Source organism: Pelobates fuscus, chromosome 1 (genome assembly GCF_036172605.1).
Source record: "Pelobates fuscus isolate aPelFus1 chromosome 1, aPelFus1.pri, whole genome shotgun sequence".
Classification (NCBI taxonomy): Eukaryota; Metazoa; Chordata; class Amphibia; order Anura; family Pelobatidae; genus Pelobates; species Pelobates fuscus.
Window position 1 is genome coordinate 484388733 of NC_086317.1, and position 26595 is coordinate 484415327.

At 43.0% G+C, this 26595-nt stretch overlaps 1 protein-coding gene across 1 annotated transcript in view; it reads right to left on the minus strand.

Annotated features, from left to right (window-relative positions):
- Positions 1-268: 268 nt before the first annotated feature.
- LOC134573072 (oocyte zinc finger protein XlCOF6.1-like) overlaps positions 269-26595 on the minus strand; it is a 61355-nt gene continuing 35028 nt past the window's right edge. The window contains exon 5 of the mRNA XM_063432512.1: positions 269-1647. Coding sequence (XP_063288582.1) covers positions 578-1647 — 1070 coding nt within the window. The 3' untranslated portion in view covers positions 269-577. The remainder of the gene's footprint in view (positions 1648-26595) is intronic.

Here is a 26595-nt window from a genome sequence, read left to right on the forward strand (position 1 = left end):
TCAGGATTGCAATCAAGGGTATAAGTAGTTAACAAATCAAGCATCTGTATTAAGGAACTAATAATTATAACATTAACTATTACTGTTTAATTAATTAACATTAATTTTGTAACTAATCTAGAAAGTGCTAAAATAATGAAAGGAGGAAAAAAAAGTGCTAAAATTAGGTAGCTAAACACATTCTATTTACCAAGATTATTTTACAAGCATAGGAAAACAAACACAACATTTACAATTAATATGAAATACATTCTAAATATATCCTAAATGTAAAAAATGGCACCTATTGAAAAAATAATTGGAGTTATTTTTATACAGGATTGTTTACTAAAGTGAGAATTCAAGATGATTATTACACATAAGGTGAAAATATCTAAAGTGGAAATATTCTCAAAGTTAACTATACTTTCAGGTTGGCTACTCTGGCTTAAAATGTCAAATTCACTATGAATTCTCACTTTAGTGAATAACCCTAATAGTGTCAGCGTGAGAAGTTTTGCTATAGTGGAAACTGGATGCTAAATATAAAATCTGCAATACAGTTTTTGTTTTTCTCACATTCACAATACAAAATGATTTATTCCCATATTAATCCTTTGACGATTTCTGAAACCTTAGAGTTGACAACATCATTTCCCACATTCATAACATCACATTTCTCTTTTGTGTGAGTTCTCTGATGGTTAGCAAGATGTACATGCCGGCCAAAACGTCTCCCACATTTAGAACATAAAAAAGGTTTCTCTCTTATGTGAATTCTCTGATGTCTAACAAGATGCGATTGCTGGCTAAAACATTTCCCACATTCAGAACATGAGAATGGTTTCTCTCCGGTGTGAATTCGCCTATGTATAATAAGCTCTGATTTACTAACAAAACATTTCCCACATTCAGAACATGAATATGGTTTCTCTCCTGTGTGATATCTCAGATGTTTCCCAAGATCGGACATCCTAGAAAAACATTTCCCACATTCTGAACACAAGAAAGGCTTCTCCCCTGTGTGAATTCTCCGATGTTTCCCAAGATCGGACATCGTAACAAAACACTTCCCACATTCAGAACATGAGAAAGGCTTCTCTCCTGTGTGAATTCTCATATGTGCAACAAGATGTGATCTACGGATAAAACATTTCCCACATTCAGAACATGAAAAAGGTTTTTCTCCCGTATGGATTCTGCCATGTCTAACAAGAACAGATTTAGCAACAAAAGATTTCCCACATTCAGAACATGAGAAAGGTTTTTCGTTTGTGTGTGTTCTCTGATGTCGAACAACAAGTGAATTTTGGCTAAAACATTTACCACATTCAGAACATGAGAATGGTTTCAATCCTGTGTGAGTTTTCTGATGCTTCACAAGATATGCGTTACAGGAGAAACATTTCCCACATTCAGAACACGAGAAAAGTTTTTCTTTTTTGACAATTTTTGAATAACCGTTAAAACATTTCCACCATTCAGAACATGGGAAATGTTTTGTTTTTTGGTTTACATCATTTGTAGGCATAAATGATTCTAAAAGATTCATTGTTTTTTGAGAGTTAGCGTTTTTGGTCTTTTTATTAAAAGATTCATTAATAGTCTTGATTAGTGTATTTCTATTCTTTTCTTCTCCGATGGGATAACTTCTGTTGACGGAACCATCTGAAAGAAATGAACCGGGAGTTAAGGAAAATCTGTTACTATAAATGATTTATTGTTTACCGTACTCAAAAAAATTATAATATTTTCATGAAAGATCTGATATGTGGTCAGAACATGTCAAACTAACTTGATTGCGTTCTACGAAGAAGTAAGTAGAAGTATAGATCAGGGTGTTCGCTTGGATGTGATCTATTTGCATTTGATACAGTTCCACACAATAGATTAGTGTTCAAACTCAAGGAAATCGGTCTAGATGAAAATGCTTGTTCCCGGGTAGAACATTGGCTTAAAAACAGAGTACAAAAGAGTTGTTATTAATAGTAAATTTTCAAGCTGGACAGAGGTGGCAAGTGGTGTCCCTCAGGGGGTCTGTTCTGGGACCCCTTCTATTTAACATGCTTATAAATGATCTTGAAGACAGCATTGAAAGTCATGTTTCAGTGTTTGCAGATGACACAAAACTTTGTAAAATAATACAATGTGAGCGAGATATTACTTTGCTGCAGAGGGATTTAGATAGACTGGGGAACTGGGCACTCAAATGGCAGATGAATTTTGATGCTGAAAAATGCAAAGTTATGCACTTCGACGTAAAGAATACACAAGCAACGTACCCTTAATGGAAGCGAATTAGGGATAACAACACACGAAAAGGACTTGGGAATTGTTATAGACAACAAACTATGCAACAATATGCAATGTCAATCAGCAGTGGCCAAGTCCAGTAAGGTATTGTCATGCATGAAAAGGGGCATTCATTTTCGGGACGAGAATATCATTTTGCCTCTTTATAAATCACTGGTAAGACCACATATTGAATATGCTGTGCATGTTTGGGCACCTGTTCTAAAGAAGGATATTATGGCACTATAAAAAGTGCAGAGGCGGGCTACAAAATTAATAAAAGGAATGGAACATATCAGCTATGAAGAAAGGTTAACAAATTTAAACCTATTTAGTTTAGAAAAACGTCGCCTGAGAGGGGATATGATAACATTATACAAATATATTCGGGGCCAATACAAACCATTGTGTGGAAATCTATTCACAAACCAGACTTTACATAGGACACGAGGCCATGCGTTTAGACTGGAAGAAAGAAGATTTTGTCTAAGGCAAAGGAAATGTTTTTTTTTACTGTAAGAACAATCAGGATGTGGAATTCTCTGCCTGAAGAAGTTGTTTTATCAGAGTCCATACAGATGTTCAAACAGCTACTAGATGCATACTTGCAAAAACAGAATACTCAAGGATATAATCTTTCAATGTAGGGTAATAACTGCTTGATCCAAGGATAAATCTGACTGCCATTCTGGGATCAAGAAGGAATTTTTTTCCTAGCTTGTTGCAAAATTGTGCTTCAAACTGGGTTTTTTTGCCTTCTTTTGGATCACCAGCAAAAAACAAATGTGAGGAAGGCTGAGCTATGTAACTATGTAACGAACGCACCCTACTTAAAGAGTGTGTATGATGTAGTTGTGATGGTGAAAGGGTTAATGTTCACTATTTGTCTGCACTAGACCGGAAATAATTATAAAATCCCACTTAACACCACCCACTCTTAAGCATAATAATATGGACAATTTATAAATGGGGTGCCTTGGTCCCCCAAGTAAATCAATGATAAAAACCCACCAAATACAACTTAGCACAATATTTAAGGAATTGCAAAAATACTAATTAGTCTCTTCAGGTAACGTGATTCTTAACCAGACAAAGGCAGAACTTAATAAAGGAATATTTATTATGAGGAAAAAATAGTCACAGTGCATACAAAAATATAGATGATAATCAAATTAGTTACACCAACAACAGATACAAACAAAAGGGATAAAATAATATAAGTCCTAACCACTTACTCAGGTTTCCAAAGTAAAACATTTGCCCAGGGGGTCTCTGGTAAGGTGGATGGTGACTCACTCAGAGTTAGATTCTTGCCACCAAGCAAGTACCAACACCTTTCAGAATCATTAGATATATACCCTGTGGACTACCAAATCTTGCCATGGGGTGGAGTTAAGCCGTACCTATAGAAACAATAAGTGACCACCCCCTTGTGTTCCAGACCAACATCAATCCAAATGTAAATATTTGGGTCTATCTCCTCTTATGTACTTGCCATAATTGCATCTATGAATGTTACCATTTTTCCATTCCATATATATGTCACACTCCTTACTTGTGACCCAATATAGCGAACATCACAATCCTTTCCCATATGGGTAAGTTACGTAAATCATGTTTAGGCTTGATTAGAAGACTGTGCCCGTTCCATTCCAGATATAACATAAAGGAGTTCCATATTAATGTTTCTTTTGGATAAGATACTGGAACACAAGGCTTGTTTTTCTCGTTTCTCTTTAAAACTAATGATCATTAACATATCAAATAAATCAGCTCATCAATTAAAACGGTGCATGCCATAGGACTGAAGTCAGCTAGTTTACTTTGGAACCAGACATCCAGGTATCTCAAGTGTAAAATCTCACAATCTCCTTTGATTAATCAAAGGATAAATCCATGTTGCAAACCATCTGCCCCTCTTCACATTCCTATACCATTTACATTATTCCTTCTGTCAGCTGATCTTAACCAAGTGGCCAATTCATATATGCACTACACAAGTTACATTAAATGACAATATTCTATTGTGCAACAATTAATTATGCACCCTTGGCGTGACTGCGAAGCATCAGATGAGGTGATTGACAATGACCTTAAAAAAAATATGGTGTGTTTAACCCCTTAAGGACCTCGGACGCATCAGGTATGTCAGCCAAAAAAAGATAGTTAACGACCTCGGACGTACTTGATATGTCCGCAGCAAATTAGAGAGCTGGAAGCGATCATGATCTCTTCCAGCCGCTATGATGGTATTGCAGTGATGCCTCGATGTCAAGGCATCCTGGAATAAACCCCCCTCACTGCTGGGAGGACGCTCCCCCAGAGCAATCACTTCTGGGTTGCTCCATGTGGCGCCCGGCAGTGAGGCAGAGCATTGGAAGCCATCAGGCAGGCTTCCGATGCTCTGCCTGTGGTGAGTGCCTCAAAGGGTCGAGACACTCCGTGAAGAATTAATAAAATAAAAATCATTAAAAAATAAAGAAATATATGAATACAGAAATATAAGTCCTGCGCTCACTCCCATCACTCCTGGGTGGCAGCAATGACTACAGCACACATCAGCCCCAATATATAGTAAAAACCAAAAGAAAAACAAGTTACCTGCGCTCCCTCCTTAATCCCTATGTATTTCTAAACAAATTGAGTTTTTTTGTTACCTCCAATGGCAATGAGAGGATATGCCCACCTGCCACGTCAAGGCAGACCTCTTAGGTGGCTCCTAACTAACCATTCGCCTTGCTTCCTTGAGCTTCTGGCAAAGATATCTCAAATGCGACAGAGAGGGGTATTTTTTTTTTATATACATCCCTATACATGTATTAACCCTTAATAGGGAACACAAGAGATCATCCTCCATTTGTTTAAAAATACATAAGGATTAAAGAGAGAGCACAAATAAAATATATACATCAACCCCCCTCCCCCTAAAGGCAGTGCATTATGGGGCTTCTGCGGGGTGTCACAGAGGCAGGCAAGGGACATCCAATCAGCTTGCCCATATAACACTTTTATTCTAATAATGATCCCTATTTGTCTCATCAGGTCTCTTCACTTGTGTTTTAGTGAGGAAGAGATCTGTGTTTTAGGTAGAGAATTAGGTAGTATTAGGTAGGGATTTGTAAAATTGTGAGACCCAAAGGCTCTTTTCATAGCCATTAACCCCTATCTTGCTATAATCACTGACTCTTGCCCAGCAGCACTTTTTTGCTGTCTGTGCATTTTTTCTATGGGTTCATTTTTTTTTTTTTTTTTTGAGAGACCCAAAAGTGCTTTTCTTTGCTATTAACCCCTATCCTGCCAGTGATCACTGTAGAAATGCAGTGGCTCTTGCACAGGAGCACTTATTTTGTGGTCTGTGCCTTCTTTTAGGGGTTAATTTTTTGTATGTGACATATCACTAAATATAGTCATTGTGATCATGTCACAGAGGTCGTATAGCACTGAGGAGGTGCATGCCATCCTTGCGTTAAAGTCTGACGCGTCTATGTCTGACTCAGACCCTGATTTTGACCCTGCCAGGAGCTCAGATACATCACTAGATACAGTGTCTGCTGCTAGTGATGTATCTAGTTATGATGTATCTGTGGCTGCTAGTCCCCGTGCCAGAAGGAGACGTGCTGCTCTCCAGCTGGCAGTGCTGCTGAGGAGTGAATAGTGCCTCATCGCCATAGGCCAGATATCCCACCCTTCACCGCAAATCCTGGCATCAATGTGGATGTTGCAGAATTTATCCCCCAAGATTTTATGGAGGAGTTTCTGAATGATGATGTATTAGGGAACATTGTTGCCCAAATTAATTTATATGCCCATCAGTTGCGTGCTGCAAAGTCTGACTCTTTTTTTGGCAAAGCAGCAATGGGGCCCCATCGATGTGCCAGAAGTTTAACAATTCTGGGACTTGACTATGCATCATAAAGAAGCTCTCCATCCGCTCCTACTGGAGCAGTAGCCCCATCTGCTCAACCCCATTTACTCCCAGTGTATGTTGAGGAAGAGGTATGAAATGATTTGTGGATGAATCCCTGATTAAGTATAAGGGAAGGCTGGGATTCAAGCAGTATATTCCTTCCAAGCGCTCTAGGTATGGTGTAAAGGTGTCTAAGCCCTGTGAGAGCAAGACTGGGTATACTCAGGCCTTCCTGGTGTACGAAGAGAAGGATAGCCACCTTGACCCTCCAGGTTGCCCAGAACATATGGAAACCAGTGGCAATATTGTCAGGGACCTGATATTCCCCCTGATAAACAAAGGGTACCACTTGCATATAGACAATTTTTATACAAGTGTCCCTTTGTTCAAGCTACTGTATTGTTTTGATACAGTAGCTTGCGGTACGAAAAAGAACTGCGCACGTTTCCCAGGTCAGCTTGCACGCACCCAGCTACGAAGGGGGGGGGGGGGGAGTCCTCAGCTCTGCACCAAAAGGAGCTGTTGGCAGTTAAGTACAGAGACAATCAACAAAAACACACGGACACCCGTGAGAAAAAGTGATAAAACACAAAAACGTAACTGATGGGTACACTGCTTCCCAAGGTTATTTCCCAGCTGATAACCATATAACAAGACTGTATAATTGATAGGATATTTTGGGATTCTGCTAGTGTACCTACAATAGAGGACAAAACATAGCAAATATTGCTAAACACTATAAAACATCTGGTGATTAATATGCACTCACATATTCCAAAAAGTTAAACGTATTATGGGTGCCTCCCCTCGATGTAAATGGGGGGTTGTTTTCCTTTAATTATCCCTCCTCAAGTGATAGCCAATAGGGTATCCAGGTCAGCAAGGAGATCCACAGACTGCAGCCAAAGGAATACTTCAAAGGCGATTTATTCACTTATAAAATCAGGAGGTATACAAATAAAAGTTCATAAAAACAATGTAAGAAAGAGATGCTGGTCCTACACGTTTCGTCCATATACAAAAGGACTTCCTCAGGGACCTCTTTCAGCAAAAAACAATCAACAAGTGCAGAAATAAACAGCATCCTAAAAACGCTAACAATCAAATAATCTTATATAGGGCTAATCCCTTCAAGTCATTGGTGGAATAGTGGGTGTCTTCTCATCTTTCAGTTCCTATTCGTCCAAAGTTCCTTTGAACCCAGCATTTTATTCCGGTAAAGCGATCACACCTGGGGAGAAGGAACTTTGGACGAATAGGAACTGAAAGATGAGAAGACAGATGTTGCTGAACACATATTGGCATTAACCCTTAACGTTCTCTGTACATGTATTCTTAAAGGACCACTATAGGCACTCAGACCACTTCAGTTTAATGAAGTGGTCTGGGTGCCAGGTCCAGCTAGGATTAACCCTTTTTTCTATAAACATAGCAGTTTCAGAGAAACTGCTATGTTTATAATAGGGTTAATTGAGCCTCTAGTGGCTGTCTCATTGACAGCCGCTAGAGGCGCTTGCGTGCTTCTCACTGTGATTTTCACAGTGAGAAGATGCCAGCGTCCATAGGAAAGCATTGAGAATGCTTTCCTATGGACTGGCTGAATGCGCGCGGGTCCTGCCGCGCATGCGCATTCAGCCGAGGAGGCGGAGAGGAGGAGGAGAGTCCCCCGCCCGGCGCTGGAGAAAGAGGTAAGTTTAACCCCTTCCACCCCCTAGAGCCCGGCGGGAGGGGGACCCTGAGGGTGGGGGCACCCTCAGGGCACTATAGTGCCAGGAAAAAGAGTATGTTTTCCTGGCACTATAGTGGACCATTAAATTGCTATGTGTGTCAAAAAAAATCACCAATTATTATTTTTCATTTGGCATAGATTGGTGGAAAAATGGTTGCATCAAAATACCCCAAGTTTAATATTTTAAGTTGTCTTCTTTTAAATATATATATATATACATGTAAAGGGTTATTCAGGGATTCCTGACAGATAGTGTTACAATGTAACTTTTGTTAATTCTGAAAAAAAATGGTTTGGAAAAAGCAAAGTGCTACTTGTACTTATTGCCCTATAATCTGAAGGAAATAAAAAGCTAAGAACATGCTAAGATTGGGTATTTCTAAACTCAGAACAAAATGTAGAAACTATTTAACACAGGTGTTTTTTGGCAGTTGTAGATGCGTAACAGATTTTGGGGGTTAAAGTGCAATTTATTTTTATTTTATCCCATCATATTTTAGAATTTCTTTTGTAGTAAATTATATGATATGATGTAAATAATGGTATCTTTAGAAAGACCATTTAATGGCAAGAAAAACTGTATATAATATGTGTGGGTACAGTAAATGAGTAAGAGGAAAATTACAGCTAAACACAAACACCGCAGAAATGTAAAAAGAGCCCTGGTCCTTAACGGTAAGAAAATTGAAAACGGTCTGGTCACTAAGGGGTTAAACACCATCACTATCAAAATAGTGCATGCACAATCAGTGGCGTACACACAAACCATGGGGCCCCGGGGGGATCCGTGCCCCCCCACCACCCCCACACGCACACATACATACACACACAGACACATTCAGACACATACATACAAACAAACAGACAGGCACACATTTATACATACAGACCGACACAGACACATACACACATACACACAGACAGACAGGCACACATACAGACACACACATAAAAACAGACAGGCACACACAAGACGCACATACATACAAACAGACAAGCACACACACATACAGCCAGACACACACATACATACAAAGACATACATACAGACAGACAGGCACACACACACACATACAGACACACATACATACTGTTGTGCTATTTGGTGCCCCATAATTTTTTTTTTTTTATTTTTTTTTTTTTTAAATTCTTTATTTTTGCGTGTTGTTTAACAAAGGGTAAATTTACCACATGCAATAGTGAACATTAACATATATATATTTGCTTCTGAGTGTCAACGCATATGTCGTAAATTGTCACAATTTTTATATTTTAGGAAACGTTGTAAGGCCTAGGTAGTGGGTTGGTGTAATACTAGGTATGGTATTCTATTTGGTTTGTGAGCGTCCATCCCTAGGTCCTGGTTTGGTAAAGAAGGTGTGGTCCATGTCGGGTGGATTGTACCAGGTCAGCGTTAAGCTTGAGGTCGAGGTTTTCTAAGGAGGGTATGTCCCCTGTATGGATCTGTGGTTCTGACAAGTGATCTGTGGTGACGGTCGGTTCGTCTTGGAAGTAGTTAGTCGGGAGGTTTCTATTTTGGTCTGTTTAGACTAATCTTGAGGTGTGGTCGCCCTAACCTAGGGGCTGTCGGGGGGGGGGAGGTGTGCGCCTTGTTGCAGCACACACTCCTCTGGCGTACTGGCGTGCCAACGCCATCCCTGGCATGCTCTTGGGGCGCCACCAGAGTCGCGTTACTTAAGTCATGGAGAAGACAACAGAACTTTTTAGTATTAGAAGGTAAAAAGTGATAGGAGGGAAAGGAGAAAAAAACATTGGTAAACGGCAAATTTCAATATTTAGCCTGTGAGCGGGTTGGGGTAGGAGACTTCTCTCCCCATTCCCGTCAAGTGGCCTGAGTGTCCATTCTCTGTGTCCTTGGGATGAAAGGTTCGATCGTCTCTGGGTCCCATGCAGGAGAGGCGTTCTGGGTGGTCTTGGTCGGTAGACCCAGTTTTGATAGTAGCGCGGCTGCTTCAGCTCCTGTAGTGATTTTGTACGTTTGTCCTTGTTGTGTAACTAGGAGGTGGCGTGGGTTTCCCCACCGGTATGGTATTTCCGCTGAGCGCAGCTGGCTGGTAAAGTCGTTGAGGGTTTTTCTCCACTGGAGAGTGGCTTTGGTTAGGTCCTGGTAAAAAGTCAATTGGGACTCTTCAAAGTCGAGTGGCGTTTTGCCCTTGAGTGCCGACATTATGTGACCCCTGTCTTGGGGGAGGATGCAGCGGATTATTACGTCTCCAGCAAGGGGTGTGGATGCCCGTGTTGAAGTGGATAGTCGGTATATTCCGGCAAAGGTGAGTTTCCTGGCCACCCCGGGGGGCAGTATGGACTGCATGAGACGTCGCACATAGTGTGGTAAATCCTCCTTGGAGACTGAGGCAGGGATACCACGTATTTTGATGTTGTTGCTTCTGTGTTTGTCTTCCTGGGCTGCTATTTGTACCTCCAGATTTTTTTGAGTGTGTTGCATCTTGGAAAGGGCTTCTTGCAGTGAGGTGATTTCTTTTTGGATCCCTTTTACTTCTCCCTCAGTGTGTAGTACTTTATCAGTAATTTGTTGCATGCTGGTTTTAAGGGTGGGTAGATCTGCAGCCAGTAGGCTTTGTATTTCTTGCAGCATTTTTTGCATGTGTTGTAGGTCATGTTTAGTGGCCAGTTCAGTGATATCTTGCTGGGGTGTGAGTTTTGACAGTGTAACCCTTTGAGGGCTATGCTCCACTGAGGTAGGCTCTAGAGGGGGAACAGGGCCTTTTACGGCCGCCATTTTGGCGGGTGTTTGTTTCTGCAGCAGTGTGCCTATATCAGGCTGTGCTGTACCTGGTTGGGGTTTCTGCGACCTGCGTCCCATTCCGGAGGTTCCGTGATCGGAGTTGTGCAGGGATGTGTCCCACGCGTCCTCCAGGAAGTCCCCGTCAAATAAGTAATCCAGGCCGTGGTGGGCTGATGGAAGGTAGGCCCGGGCTCTGGATTTCGGCTTTGCCTGCTTCGGGGTGTACCGGAATGGCATCAGTCGGTTCCGGGGGTTCCTCTCTGTGCTATGGTGGGATTTTCGTTGGTGGATGGTGAGAGTGTCTGCCGATATTCGTAGGATTGAGCCCGTGATTGTCAGAGCTCGCGGCAATGGCGACCGGCCCGTTTCGCTGCCAGGCTCCGCCCCCCGTGCCCCATAATTTTTAATATTAAAAGAAAAACAATATGGATGCTGGTGAGCTTGGCCTGGACATTACGTAATGCTGTTTCAACACAGGTCAAAAGGAACTTTGTATTTTGTAACCTTAAGAAGTAAACAGGAGGAATACTTATCTACAGTTTAATTTGTGAGCTGTAGGTGTACAAGGGTAACGAGAACAATGGTTTATTACTCAATGGGACTTTGCAATCCGAGATACTTAAACTCACAGAGCTTCAAAGGGGTATACAAACTATGCAATTGTTTATGCATTAACATCACAGGCAATCCAGAGTGTTTGTCAGCCATACAAACCCAAAGTCTGAGGTCGCTTCCATATTTTCAGGATATTAGAACTTAAATGAATCTATTGGAATCATGCATGATACACAAATGTAAACTAAATGTGTGATTGCTACAGTAATGTCTAAAACTGCATCCTTGACTGATTCAGGCGTAAAAGGTAATATAGATATACTAATATAATTAGATTCTATTTTTCTTTGTAAATATGAATGTGTCAATCAGTTATTCATACAGGTTAGATGGATATAGGGTATAGGCATATTGCATGATGATTAATATAACCAACCCTGTTTCAATTAAAGAATATACATAACCAAAGACATATTTAACGTAATTTGAAATATCCTCAGTATAGGTAAATTAAAGGTCAATTCATTTATTTAACCAGGTCATCAATGATCTAATTCAGGTCTTCATACCTAAGGAAATAGTGCCATCTATTGATGAAAGTCCCTAAGATGGCAGGGTTGGTTGATATTTAACCAATTAATAAAATGACAATTGTATCATTAATGCAAGGGCTGTCATATGAATAATTCTGTATACTGGTTCTGCTGTGAAGTTTGTATTAGCTTGTATTGTCCTTTGCTGATAAGATTATAGATTAGACAAAGTGAAATGTTGACTCTTAGGCTTGTCAAGTAAACTAATTGACTTGTTGATAGAAACTCACATATAATATAGCAAATTGATTATAATTGTATTGTTTTGTTGCTTTGCATTTTATAGTGTGTATTATTAAATTTATATATATTTTAAGCAAAGTCTGTTTATTGGCCATCTGCCGTTCATAAGAGTTTATATCACCGCTTAAAACAAAGAACTACAGGGTCCCTGAAGGCTCTATGTGTGTGTGAATATCATCAGATATTATTCAATCTATATTCCATACATAGAAAACCTTAGATTACCCAACAATACACACACACACACACAAAATGTTTAAGTCACCCTCCTGTTTCCTACCTATTTGTGCAGGAGGGTGACTTTCCCTGGGGTCCAGTGGTGGCTCAGGTGGATGGGAGTCAGATTATTCTTATGTTTGTATATAACCACCACTTGCTCACCTTGTAAATTGTCTTCAAAAAAAGTCTGTGTAGACTGAAATGTCGACTTTATTTTGTATCACTGGTTTGGCTGAATAAAAGCAACAGTTTGAAACGTATACAGACTCCAGAGTGCGCTTTACTTGGAATAAATAAATATATTTATATATATCAGTGACCAATAAGGCGGATGCTGCACAGCTTTTCATAAATTTAGTGCAAGAGCGAAGCAGAGAGTGGCTCAGCAATCCTTTCAGTAGTAAAAAGTTGTGACTGTGGTCACCATCACTGAGAGCCTAAGACAGACACCCTGTAACCATTGTGGGTGCAGGTTGTGTATAATGTATTGTTTAGTGTAAAATTTCTGTGCGTTCTCCTGTCTTGCTAATGCTCACAGTCAACTAGGTGGATTTGGCTGTGGAGCCAGTACAGCACCACCTGTTAGTTGCAAGGGCTTAGCAACAGCTGTATGCACTGCCTGAATAGCAAGGATTGCCAACATTCAGGTAGATTTGCATATTGCAAATTCTGCAGGCAGGAGAGATATTTTGTGTTTATTATTGTCTTCCACACCCCTTTATAAATATTTTGTTATGTTAATATACCGTATATACTCGAGTATAAGCCGACCCGAATATAAGCCGAGGCCCCTAATTTTATCCCAAAAAACTGGGAAAACTTATTGACTCGAGTATAAGACTAGGGTGGGAAATGCAGCAGCTACTGGTAAATTTCTAAATAAAATTAGATCCTAAAAAAAATATATTAATTGAATATTTATTTACAGTGTGTGTATAATGAATGCAGTGTGTGCGTATGTGTGTGTGTGTGTATGAGTGCAGCGTGTGTGTATGAGTGCAGCGTGTGTGTATGAGTGCAGCGTGTGTGTATGAGTGCAGCGTGTGTGTATGAGTGCAGCGTGTGTGTGCATGAATGCAGTGTGTGCAAGGCCGGTGCAAGGATATTTGCCGCCGTAGGCAAAAACATTTTTGCCGCCCCCTCCCCCCCCCATATGTCCTGACTTCCCCTCCTCCTCCCTCAGTGGTCCTTACCTCCCCACCCCCGTGTTCCTTCACCCCCCCCCCCCCCCCAGTGGTCCTGACTCACCCCTCCCCTAGTGGTCCTTACCCTTCCCTCCCCTAGTGGTCCTTACTTCCCCCTCCCCTCCCAAAGTGGTCCTTATCCCACCCCCTCCCTCTCATAGTGGTCCTTATCCCCCTTCTCCCTCCCATAGTGTTCCTTATACCCCCCCTCCCTCCCATAGTGGTCCTTATACCCCCCCTCCCTCCCATAGTGGTCCTTATACCCCCCTCCCTCCCATAGTGGTCCTTATACCCCCCCTCCCTCCCATAGTGGTCCTTAACCCACCCCATCCCTCCCATAGTGGTCCTTATACCCCCCCTCCCCTCCCATAGTGGTCCTTATACCCCCCCCCCCTCCCCTCCCATAGTGGTCCTTATACCCCTTTTTTTGTTATTAATTTTTTTTTATTATTTATTATTTTTTTATTATTATTTATTATTTTATTTTTTTTATTTTTTTCGTCCCCCCTCCCTGCTTGATATATGGCAGGGAGGGGGGCTCTCCTTCCCTGGTGGTCCAGTGGCAGTTCAGTGGGGGGAAGAGGGGGGCTGGCAGAGCTGTAACTTACCTTTCCTGCAGCTCCTGTTAGCTCTCTCCTCCTCTGCGCCGTCCGGTCAGCTCTTCTGTCAGCTTACACTGTAAGTCTCGCGAGAGCCGCGGCTCTCGCGAGATTTACACTGGGAGCTGACCGAGGTGCTGACCGGACGGCGCAGAGGAGGAGAGAGCTAACAGGAGCTGCAGGAAAGGTAAGTTACAGCTCTGCCAGCCCCCCTCTCCCCCGGTCTGTATTATGGCAATGCAAATTGCCATAATACAGACCTTGACTCGAGTATAAGCCGAGTTGGGGTTTTTCAGCCCAAAAAATGGGCTTAAAAACTCGGCTTATACTCGAGTATATACGGTAAGTTCCTATTTGTTTTCTGCTATGATTTGGTTAATTGTATTTTATTGAGTTTGTCACAGGAAGGTTGATGTAATGAACATATGGGCTAGGCCCAAGTAAAATAAAGTATTGCATGTTCGTTCTTTTTAGAACTTGTGTCCTGTGTGGACTTTTAGGGATCCCAGTAAGTCTTTGGACCCGTTTACTGGCTGCACGACCCCTCTGGCCCTGGGATAAATCAAAAGAGCAAGCCTTGAGAGCCGCAATAGCCTTTGTAAAAGCAATAGCTATAATCACAATATAGACCGTGTTCCAGATACCTGCCTGGAAGGAAAGCTGCAGAGGAATAGGCAGTGGGGAGTGCAGACAATACCAGGCGTCAGGAAAGTGAAAGCACAACAGCTTCTCCAACACTTCCCCTGTATCCACCTGATAGCCAACGCTTCTCTCACACAGCTGGAAGCCGTAGTTGAATGAGAAATAGCGAGAAACATCCATATTTATTTATTTTTACACAAACATGACTTTTTGGTACTAAAAATTAATTATACAGAGTATTGTACCTCCATGAGCACGTAGCCACACTAGTATTTAACGTTTTGGGTCTTTACAAAAGACAGAATATAATGGTTATTGAATACACTGTGCTAGTCATAGCTAGTCTAGCTGAGAGGTGTGCCTAACAATGCAATCTAACCAAGTTTATATGGTTACTACATATTCAAAGTTTTTCTTGCTTTATTTTGTTTTTGATATTTGTTTGCTTGTTGGCTTAAACATAAAAATAGTGATGCAACTCTGTCAATATGTTGGTTTGTTTTTACTGGCCACAGCAGGAGGGTCTGTTTAACCTTTAATAAAAGAACTGAATGCAAAAAAAAAAAAAAGGAACAAAATTAGTCAATATTATGAAAAATGATTTATTTTATATATTTTTGATATTTCAATATTTTGAAATGTGTGTTTTAAAGTATATCCAAAAATATAAAATTTCAAAATCTTACCCAAAAATATGAAATTAATGCTTTAACCCCTTAATGCCGTTCTATGCCGTCCCGGCTTTAAAGCCATCGTGGCGGCATAGAACGCCGTAACGGCTGCAGCCCCCAGGAGGTGAGATGTACATTGGCAGGGCAGCCAATAAACAAGCGTTTGACTCGTGTGCCCTTAGAAGCCATCACAGCCATGCCTACTAATGGCATGGCTGTGATTGGCCAGTGCAGCATGTGACCCAGCCTCTATATATAATCGGGAGTCGCGTAGCGCCGCACGCAAATGCATTCTTATTAGTGTAGAGAGAGAATGCTGCTGCTTTCAGGGAAAGAATTCTGCAAACTAGTACATTAGTGGGGTGCACTTTTATATCTGAGAGTCAAATAGAAGCGTCAAATACTGTGGTTACATCGGAGTTTTAAAAATAATTTTTTTTTTTTTGGTGCTAAATAGTACATTTGGGGTGTGCACTTCATACCTGAGAGTCAAATAGAAGCGTCAAATACTGCGGTTACAGCGCAGTTGTAAAAATTATAATTGTTTTGATGCTAAACTGCTAAATAGTAAATTTGGTGCGTGCTCTTCATATCTGAGAGTCAAATAGAAGCATCAAATACTGTGGTTACAGCGCAGTTGAAAAAATTCTAATTGTTTTGGTGCTAAACTGCTAAATAGTCAATTTGGGGCGTGCTCTAAATATCTGAGAGTCAAATAGAAGCGTCAAATACTGCGGTTACAGCGCAATTGTAAACATTCTTATGTTCTGGGTGCTAATCTGCTAAATAGTAGATTTGGGGCGTGCTCTTCATATCTGAGAGTCAAATAGAAGCGTCTAATACTGCGGTTACAGCGCAATTGTAAACATTCTTATTTTCTGGGTGCTAATCTGCTAAATAGTAAATTTGGGCCCTGCACTTCATATCGGAGAGTCAAATAGAACCGTCAAATATTGTGCTTACATTGCAGTTTTAAAAATGCAAATGCTTTAGGTGCTAAATAGTACATTTGGTGTGTGCACTTCTTATCTGAGAGTCAAATAGAACTGTCAAATACTGCTGTGACATAGCAGTTTTAAAAATTCTAATTCTTTAGGTGCTAAAAAGTCAATTTGTTGCCTGCACTTCATATCTGAGAGTCAAATAGAACTGTCAAATACTGTGGTTACATCGCACTTTCAAAAATGAATTTTTTGGTGCTAAATAGAACATTTGCGGCCTGCGGTGCATTTCTTCCAGTCCAATAAACTAAAAAAAAAAAAAAAAAATGGTTGACTATTGGCGGTTACATTGTCGCCTGACATAAAACATCTATTAGTTTGGTGGGTGAACGCAAAGAATGAGGAGAGCATCAAATAAGGGACGTGGCGCTGCTGGTGTTGGTGGAGCTCCTGTTGCAAGGAGAGGACGTGGTCAATCTGTGCCAGCTACACGCACAAGTAAAAAACACCTTCCTCATGTGCGAGTACGCGACAGAACCTTCAGCGTTATAGTGTAGGCGCCGCTCTACGAATGGTGAGGCCAGAACAAGTACAGGCGATAGTAGATTGGATGGCTGACAGTGCCTCCAGTTCCTGCACATTGTCTCCCACCCGGTCCCCTACTGAAAGCTCAGAGCTGGCACCTGCAGCCCATGGCCATCTGTCTTTCACATCACCCCCTTGCAAATCAGTCTCTTTTTTATGACTCTGCTGGCGGGGTTTCCGTGGGCCATTCACCTAGCCCTGCCCCAGAAGTGGAAGAGATTGAGTGCACTGATGCACAACCACTTATGTGTCAGGATGTGTCAACTACTGTGGCATTCTGCAGTGTGCAGACCGGCAAGGAGGGCAGAGTTGAGGCGTGGGTGGAAGATGATGATGTCCTAGACCCCACATGGAATGAAGGTCATACGAGTGACGTGTGCAGTTTGGAGGAAGAGGCGGCGGTCGCACAGAGGCACCAGCACAGCATTAGAGCAGTGGCGTACATACCAGGGTCGCAGGGGTCGCGGCTGCGACCGGGCCCGGCCCACCAGGGGGCCCGGCCGCCCTGCGACCCAGGTATGTACCCACAGGGCCAGCCTCTTCTGCTGGGGGGCCCAGGAGCCGGCCACCTCCGGGCCCCCCGAGGCTGGCCCTGCTGTCACCCAGCTGGCTGGCGCGCGAGGGAGCACTGTCCCCTGGGTGCTCCCTCTTCAGCTCCCTCGCGCACCGCACTGAAACCGGAGCCGGAAGATGACGTCATCTTCCGGCTCCGGCATCAGTACGCGGCGCGCGAGGGAGCTGAAGAGGGAGCACCCAGGGGACAGTGCTCCCTCGCGCGCCCGCCAGCCGGGTGACAGCCTGGCCAGCAACACCATTGGACCCCAGGGAATCCCCCAGCTCTCCCACAGGTAAGGAGGCTGGGGGGATTAAACAACAAAAAAAAACGTTTGAGTGTGTGTGTTAGTGTGAGTGTGTGTGTTAGTGAGTGTGTGTGTTAGTGAGTGTGTTAGTGTTAGTGGGTGTGTGTGTGTTAGTGAGTGTGTTAGTGTTAGTGGGTGTGTGTGTGTTAGTGAGTGTGTTAGTGTTAGTGAGTGTGTTAGTGTGTGTGTTAGTGTAAGTGAGTGTGTGTTAGTGAGTGTGTTAGTGTGTGTGTGTGTGTGTGTGTTAGTGAGTGTGTTAGTGTGTGCGTGTGTGTTAGTGTTAGTGAGTGTGTGTGTTAGTGTTAGTGAGTGTGTGTGTTAGTGTTAGTGAGTGTGTGTGTTAGTGTTAGTGAGTGTGTGTGTTAGTGAGTGTGTGTGTTAGTGTTAGTGAGTGTGTGTTAGTGAGTGTGTTAGTGTTAGTGAGTGTGTTAGTGAGTGTGTGTGTTAGTGAGTGTGTGTGTTAGTGAGTGTGTGTGTGTTAGTGAGTGTGTGTGTGTTAGTGAGTGAGTGTGTTAGTGAGTGAGTGTGTTAGTGTTAGTGAGTGAGTGTGTTAGTGAGTGTGTGTGTTAGTGTTAGTGAGTGTGTGTGTTAGTGTTAGTGAGTGTGTGTGTTAGTGTTAGTGAGTGTGTTAGTGAGTGTGTGTGTTAGTGTTAGAGTGTGTGTGTTAGTGAGTGTGTGTGTGTTAGTGAGTGTGTGTGTGTTAGTGAGTGTGTGTGTGTTAGTGAGTGTGTGTGTGTTAGTGAGTGTGTGTGTGTTAGTGAGTGTGTGTGTTAGTGTTAGTGAGTGTGTGTTAGGGTTAGTGAGTGTGTGTGTTAGTGAGTGTGTGTGTGTGTTAGTGATTGTGTGTTAGTGTTAGAGTGTGTGTTAGACATGTGTTAGAGTTAGAGTGTGTGTGTTAGTGTGTGTGTCTGTTACTGAGTATGTTTGTGTGCGTCTGTCACTGAGTGTGTGTGTCAGTAAATGTGTGCGTCTGTTCATGAGAGTGTGTGTGTGTGTGTGTGTCTTAAGCACTTACCTTTCTCCAGCGCCGGACTCCCTTAATGCTTGGGATCTCTCCATCCCCATCCGCCTCTCAGCTCCGAATACACATGCGTGGCACGCGCGCATTCAAACTGCCCATAGGAAAGCATTACTCAATGCTTTCCTATGGACGTTCAGCGTCTTCTCACTGTGATTTTCACAGTGAGAATCGCAGAAAATCCTCTAGCGGCTGTCAATGAGACAGCCACTAGAGGCTGGATTAACCCTCAGTGAAACATAGCAGTTTCTCTGAAACTGCCATGTTTTCAGCTGCAGGGTTAAAACTAGAGAGACCTGGCACCCAGACCACTTCATTGAGCTGATGTGATCTGGGTGTCTGTAGTGGTCCTTTAAGTGTATGTGTTTATGCATGCACTGGCATACATACCGCGGTCGCACGGGTCGCAGCCCTGCGACCAGGTGCCCGCCGCCATGTGTTGCGGCCCCAGCCTGCGCAGAGTAAGCGCTCGCACGGGGGGATGGGGGGCCCCGGATCAGTTTTTGCACCGGGGCCCCATGGGTTGTGTGTACGCCACTGCATTAGAGGGAGCAGGGTACAAAAGCGGAGCGGCCATCCGTGGCGTGGCAGTTCTTCAGACAATGTGCTGACAAGGCACAAGTGGTTTGCATGCTGTGCAATCAGAGCCTGAAGCGAGGCATAAATGTGCTAAACCTGAGCACAACCTGCATGACCAGGCAGCATCTACATGCAAAGCACAAGCTGCAGTGGAGTAAGCACCTCAAAAACCAAGAAAGGTCTCGGGCTCCTCCTGCTTCCTCCTTTGCTGCTGTCTCGGCCTCTTCCTCCACCTCTGGAGTCACAGTGGCACCTGCCACCCTGCAAACAGAGGATGTGGCAGCAACGCCACCACGTCCGCCACCGTCCCCAAGCATCTCCACACTGTCCCATGGAAGCATTCAGCTGTCCATCTCCCAAACACTGGAGAGAAAGAGGAAGTACCCCCTAGCCACCCGCGATCCCTGGCCCTGAATACCAGCATTTCAAAATTCATGGCCTTTGAAATGCTGTCATTCCGTCTGGTGGAGATGGACAGTTTTAAAAACCTGATGGCGGTGGCTGTCCCACAGTACGTGGTTCCCAGCCGCTACTACTTTTCCAGACGAGCCATCCCTTCCCTGCACAACCAATTGGCGGACAAAATCAGGTGTGCACTGTGCAACTCCATCTGTGGCAAGGTCCACATAACCACAGGTACGTGGACCAGTAAGCACAGGCAGGGACGCTATATCTCCCTAACTGCACACTGGGCAAATGTAGTGGCGGCTGGGCCTGAGGCGGATAGCAGTTTGGCGCATGTCCTTCTGCCATCGAGGATTGCAGGGCATTTCTCTTTGCCTCCTGTTGCCTCCTCCTCCTACTCCACTTCCTCCTCCTCTACCACCACCTCATCCAGGCAGCGTAACACCTTCACCACCAATTTCAGCACAGCCAGGGGGAAACGACAGCAGGCTGTTTTAAAACTCATATGTTTTGGGGGAAAACCCCACACCGCGCAGGAGCTGTGGAAGGGCATGGAACAACAGACCGATGAGTGGTTGTTGCCACTGAGCCTCAAGCCCGGCCTGGTGGTGTGCGATAATGGGCGAAATCTCGTAGCAGCTCTGGGCCTAGCCGGTTTGACGCACATCCCTTTCCTGGCGCATGTGTTGAATTTGGTGGTGCAGAAATTCCTGAAAAACTACCCAGATATTTCAGAGCTGCTGCAGAAAGTGCGGGCCATCTGTGCACGCTTTCGGCGTTCTCACCTTGCTGCTGCTCGCCTGTCTGTGCTGCAGCGTAACTTCGGCCTTCCCGCTCACCGCCTCATATGCGACGTGCCCACAAGGTGGAACTCCACCTTGCACATGCTGGAGAGACTGTGCGAGCAGCAGCAGGCGATAGTGGAGTTTCAGATGCAGCACGCACAGGTCAGTCGCTCTGTGGAACAGCACCACTTCACCACCAATGAGTGGGCCTCCATGCGAGACCTGTGTGCCATTTTGCACTGTTTCGAGTACTCCCCCAACATGGCCATTGCCGATGATGCCGTTCTCAGCCTTACTATCCAGCTTCTATGTCTCCTTGAAAAAACGCTTTGGGCGATGATGGAAGAGGTGGAAGAGGGGTCATTTCCACGGTTATCAGGCCAGTCATTCACAAGTGGCTCGCAGGGAGGGCAGGGAGGGCATAGGCCAGGTACACAGTTCTGGAGGATGAGGAGGAGGATGATGAGGAACCGTGTTCACAGCAGGGTGACACCCAACGCAGCTCGTGGGCATCACTGGAGCGTGGCTGGGGGGATACGGAGGACACAGATGATACACCTCCCACAGAGGGCAGCTTGTCCTTGCCTCTGGGCAGCCTGGCACACATGAGCGACTACATGCTGCAGTGCCTGCGCAATGACTGCCGAGTTGCCCACATTCTAACTTGTGCTGATTACTGGGTGGCCACCCTGCTGGATCCCCATTACAAGGACAACGTGCCGTCCCTAATTCCTTCACTGGAGCGTGATCGGAAGATGCGCGACTACAAGCGCACGCTGGTAGACGCGCTGCTGAGGTCATTCCAAACTGACACCGGGGGCTCAGTGGAATCACAGGGCGAAGGCAGAGGAGGAGGAAGATGTCGCCAACGCAGCTGGGGCACCGCCAGCACCTCAGAAGGCAGGGTTATCATGGCCAAAATGTGGAAAAGCTTTGTCAGCACGCCACAACAACCGGCACCACCATCTGATATGGAATGTCTTAGCAGCAGGCAGCATTTCAGCAACATGGCGGAACAGTACGTGTGCACGCCTACACGTACTGACTGATGTGTCTGCCCCATTCAACTTCTGGGTCTCCAAATTGGGCACGTGGCCTGAGCTTGCCCTTTATGCCTTGGAGGTGCTGGCCTGCCCTGCAGCCAGTGTAGTGTCTGAACGTGTGTTTAGCACAGCAGGGGGCGTTATCACAGACAAGCTCAGCCGCCTGTCCACAGCCAACATGGACAGGCTCACGTTTATTAAAATGAACCAGGCATGGATCCCACCAGACTTGTCTGTACCTTGTGCAGAATAGACATTTATACCAGCCTCACCCAGCCATTGTTATTCTCAAGTGCACTTATTCTTTGTTTTCTTTTTTTATATGTCCCAATATTTTGGGGGCTACCCCAATAAAAAAAAAAAAAACCCACAAAAAAACAAGTAAACAGTGTTGGCTACCTCCTCCTCCACCGCCGCTTCCACCTACACCGCCATGGTCACCGCCTCCTCAACCTATGGGTCACTTATAAACTATGTACACAATAGCAGAGGCTTGTGAAGGCCTTTTCTCCATGCATCAGGAGTTGAGCTCAGTTTGAACAATGAAAGAGAATACCCTGCACTCCAGCCCTCTCTCAAATGGATAATTCTGTTGATCCTCCTGACGGCCATGCTTTAGATTTATGTTCTTCCAAAGCTAAAATCAAAGATTCCATCTAGTGCTATTTTATGGCTCAGCTGTATTTTTAATTTTTAGGTATTTTATGTTATTTTAAGTGATTTCCCTATCCACCCCCTCTTACTCCCTTTTGCAGCCCTCTCGCCCTTTCCAGGACTTTTTTAGAGGCATTTTTGTGCCCAAAAGTTCGGGTCCCCATTGACTTCAGTGGGGTTCGGGGTCAAGTTCCATCCCGAACCCGGATTTTTTTTCCAAGTTCGGCCGAACCCGCCGGACCCGAACATCCAGGTGTCCTCTCAACTCTAGACCTGATCAAATCCCAGCAATGCTGTTGAAGCTCAGTGCTCTGGCAATTACTAAACCTGTCGCAACCCTAATTATTGAATCCTTGGCGTCTGGATACATATCCAAACTTTAGAAGACTGCCAATCCATAAAAGAGTAGTGCCAATCCATAAAAGTGGTGACACTACTTTGGTTTCTAACTATCGCCCAATATCATTGCTCCCTGTATTGTAGAAAATCTTAGAAAAATTTGTCCATACGCAACTGTGTGAGTACTACCAACAATCAAACAATCTGACCCCTGCTCAATCGGGCTTTCGCCAGAATCATTCCATTACAACTGCCCTCTTAAAAGTTTGCAGTGACATCCAAACTGGCATGAAACAAGAAGACTTAACAGGAGCTATTTTCCTTGATTTTGCACGACCTTCTACTGCACAAACTCAAAAACTCAGGTATTGGTGATTGTCCGCTAACCTGGTTTCCATCGTATGTATCGGATCGCTCGTAATATGTGTCCATTTCTGACAGCGACTCCCTCCCTCTCCCAGTCACGTGTGGTGTTCCCCGGGGTTCCATTCTCAGCCCCCTACTATTCACATTATTTATAAATGATCTGCCTAATGCCTGCAAATCCTCAAATGTACAAATGCACGCAGACGACACAGTAATCTATGCGAGCAAATCCGATCTACCGCAGCTTGAGGCTGTGCTCAAAGACCAGTTTACAGAGGTAGAAATGTGGATCGCATAATACAAACTCTTCCTAAACACTGACAAAACTGTCACGATGATCTTTGGAACAGTACCTTAATTACACAAATTACACAATTCTCACGTATCCATCAAAACAAATTCAAATAGCACACTGACCGCAGTCCACTCTTTCAAATACTTGGGTATGTTGTTAGACCCCAATCTATCTTTTGGCCTCCACATAGAAAAACTTGCATCTAAACTTTATCCAAAACTACATAAATAAATCCTGCCTAAGCCCTACAGTAAAGGAAAAGATTGTACAGCAAATGCTGATGCCAATCATTGATTATGGGGATGTAGTATATGCATCTGCATCGCAATCCCACATTAATAAACTCAATACATTGTATAACTCGTTCTGCAGTTTTGTGCTACAATGTAATTACAGGACCCACCATTGTAGCATGCTTAAAGAACTAAACTGGCTGTTGCTGGAATGCAGACGCACCCTTCATCTTTCCAGCCTTGTGTTTAAGAGCTTTTCTGGGAAACTCCCACCCTACATAAACAAAATGCTCTCCTCGGCTGTTCCCACCTCCAATAACATCCGATCCAGTACCAGTACTTTGTTTAGTCTACCTCAATACAAAAAAAAAGCAGCCCGATTCTCCTTCTCCTACAGAGCGCCGCAATTGTGGAACGACCTCGCGCACACTTTAAAATCTTCCCCAAGCCTAAGTCCTTTAAGAGAGCCCTCTCTACATACCTCAAAACAGAGTGCACGTGTCATGGTTGATTATATATTTCCTACTTGTTAACCCCTTAAGACCGCAGCCAAATGTACAACAAGTTGTGAACGAAACAAAATGTAAACAAAACCTGGCATTCGCGCTATATGTCTGTCCAACCGTAATTCACCTCTTTCATATTAAATGCACCCCCCCCCCCTGATTATATATCATTTTATTCAGGGGGAAACAGGGCTTTCATTTAATATCAAATATTTAGCTATGAAACATAATTTAATATGAAAAAAATGGGAGAAAATAAGATTTTTTTGGTTCTACATGACATTTTAACTGTCAATGTCATAATACTGTTTGCTTTTACTGCAATAAAATACACATATTTCTATTCAGCAAAGTCTCACGTGTAAAACAGTACCCCCTATGTACAGTTTTTATGGTGTTTTGGGAAGTTACAGGGTCAAATATAGCGTGTTACATTTGAAAATTGAAATTCGCCAGATTGGTTACGTTGCCTTTGAGACTGTATAGTAGCCCATGAAATAAATGTACATCCAATGGCATACCATTTGCAATAGTAGACAACCCAAGGTATTGCAAATGGGCTATGTCCAGTATTTTTTAGTAGCCATTTGGTCACAAACACTGGCCAAAGTTAGCGTTAGTATTTGTTTGTGTGTGAAAAATGCAAAAAACGCCAATTTTGGCCAGTGTTTGTGACTAAGTGGCTACTAAAAAAGACTGGACATACCCTGTGGAGTATGGATCATTATTTAATGTGCAGTTTGCAATATATATGTGTATTATATGGTGTGGCGCATACATATATATATATATAAATATATATATATATGTATATATATATATATTTAATACTAACGTACATTTGGTTGTATGAAATACTGACTGAATGACTATTGACTGAAATAGGCTTCTTAACTTAGCTTAGATTTGAAAAACGTTACACTTTCAATGACATTTCCACAAGGTTAAAATTAAATTAGAACAAACACATGTACTGTCAGTCAAATGTATACAAAACTCGTTGTAAGCTAATTACAGGCAAGAGCCTTCTAGAGAATATTCCAAAAACACATGTGCTGTCAGTTAAATGTATACAAAAACACTTCGTAAGCTAATTACAAGCTCGAGCCATTTAGGGAATATCCCAAACTTAGATATGCAATACATTACATCATGTAACAAGTTAGAAAACCTTTTTGGGAAAATCACACAGGTGGGGGCTGCTTTATAGAGGACAAAATGCCTATTTAACTGAAGGAGAAAGGATAGGATGTTGTCATTCAACCATTATTCCATTCTCACTTGCACGCAGAGCATCATACACAAGGACATATGCTGCAATACTTTGGTAAGATTAATTATTTACTGACTATTTTTGCATTCTGTTACATTCATCCAATACACTTTTATCTTATATTTATTTGAGTCATTGTTTCATTTATTACAATATTATTACAGTGCCGTTTGGGTTTTCCGACACTGAATTATTCTAGTGGTAATTATCATCTAGAATGGTTAAAGAAAACAGTATTTATAAGTAATTTGGAAACGGAAGGGTCTACTCCGTATATAGCTATAGATTGCATAAAGACACGCTAAGCTTAGAATGACCCGGAGTGACCTTTTGTCGGTAAAGGTCCACATCATACCTGAAGCGAGCCATAACTATCAAAATTGAAGTATCACCGAAACCGACATTCTGGGGGCCTCGTCCTTGGGAGGTTTAGTCGTGTCTTTTGCAGTGGAGAACACGGTGTACTCAGTTGCCGGGAGGATTCTCGTTTTGTAAGTATGTCTTTCTTTAAGTTTCCAAATAGGATAGGTAATCTTGAAACTAGTTCAAGTGACCCTATTGATTTAAATACTGAACAGAGATCCGTTGATTCCCCTGTTTTGTTTTCTTTCCCTTCTGTGTTTCAAGAATTTATCAAATGTTGGATAAAAAAATATGGAGGTCCATTTAAGTTGGGCGAAAATATAAGTGATGCACTGTTTCTAGAGGACATTTTTCAAGTATTACCCTCAATAATGCAGCTTAAAGATGGCAACGTAAAAAAGGGTAGGAGTTTGCAAGCTTTACTAGATATGCTATTAATGTCCCTTCAAATGATTGAACAGTTGCAAGTTAGTTTTAATCTGCAAGCTTCTCTTATTAATACGCTGCATGTACAAATAGAAGATTACCGCACCCAGGCACAAAATGCAGCTCACACTGCTGGATTCTTACAAGATAAAGTTCATAAGTTAGAATCCAAAAATATAATTCTTGATCAAGCTGTAGACACCTTACAATGCCTGCGTACAAAGCACTCTCCTTCTTTAAAACTAGGAGGTAAAGCACGGGGAAGTGCTATATTTAAAAAATCCCCTGTTGCTCATGAAAACAAATGGTATCAGATTGCCACCTTGTCAGTCGATCTTCCTTCTGCTTTAATTAATGAAGACGACAATGCAATATGGATGGAGCATAAAAATGAAAATATTGAGTTTCCTTCACAAATAACTTCTGTCCCCACTGCTCCGCCCACGTATACACATTTGTATCCAGAATTGCCAATTGAACATTCTAAAACTGATCTTGTTCCTTGTAATCCTATAACACGTGGTCCTCAATTAGAGGCTAACGA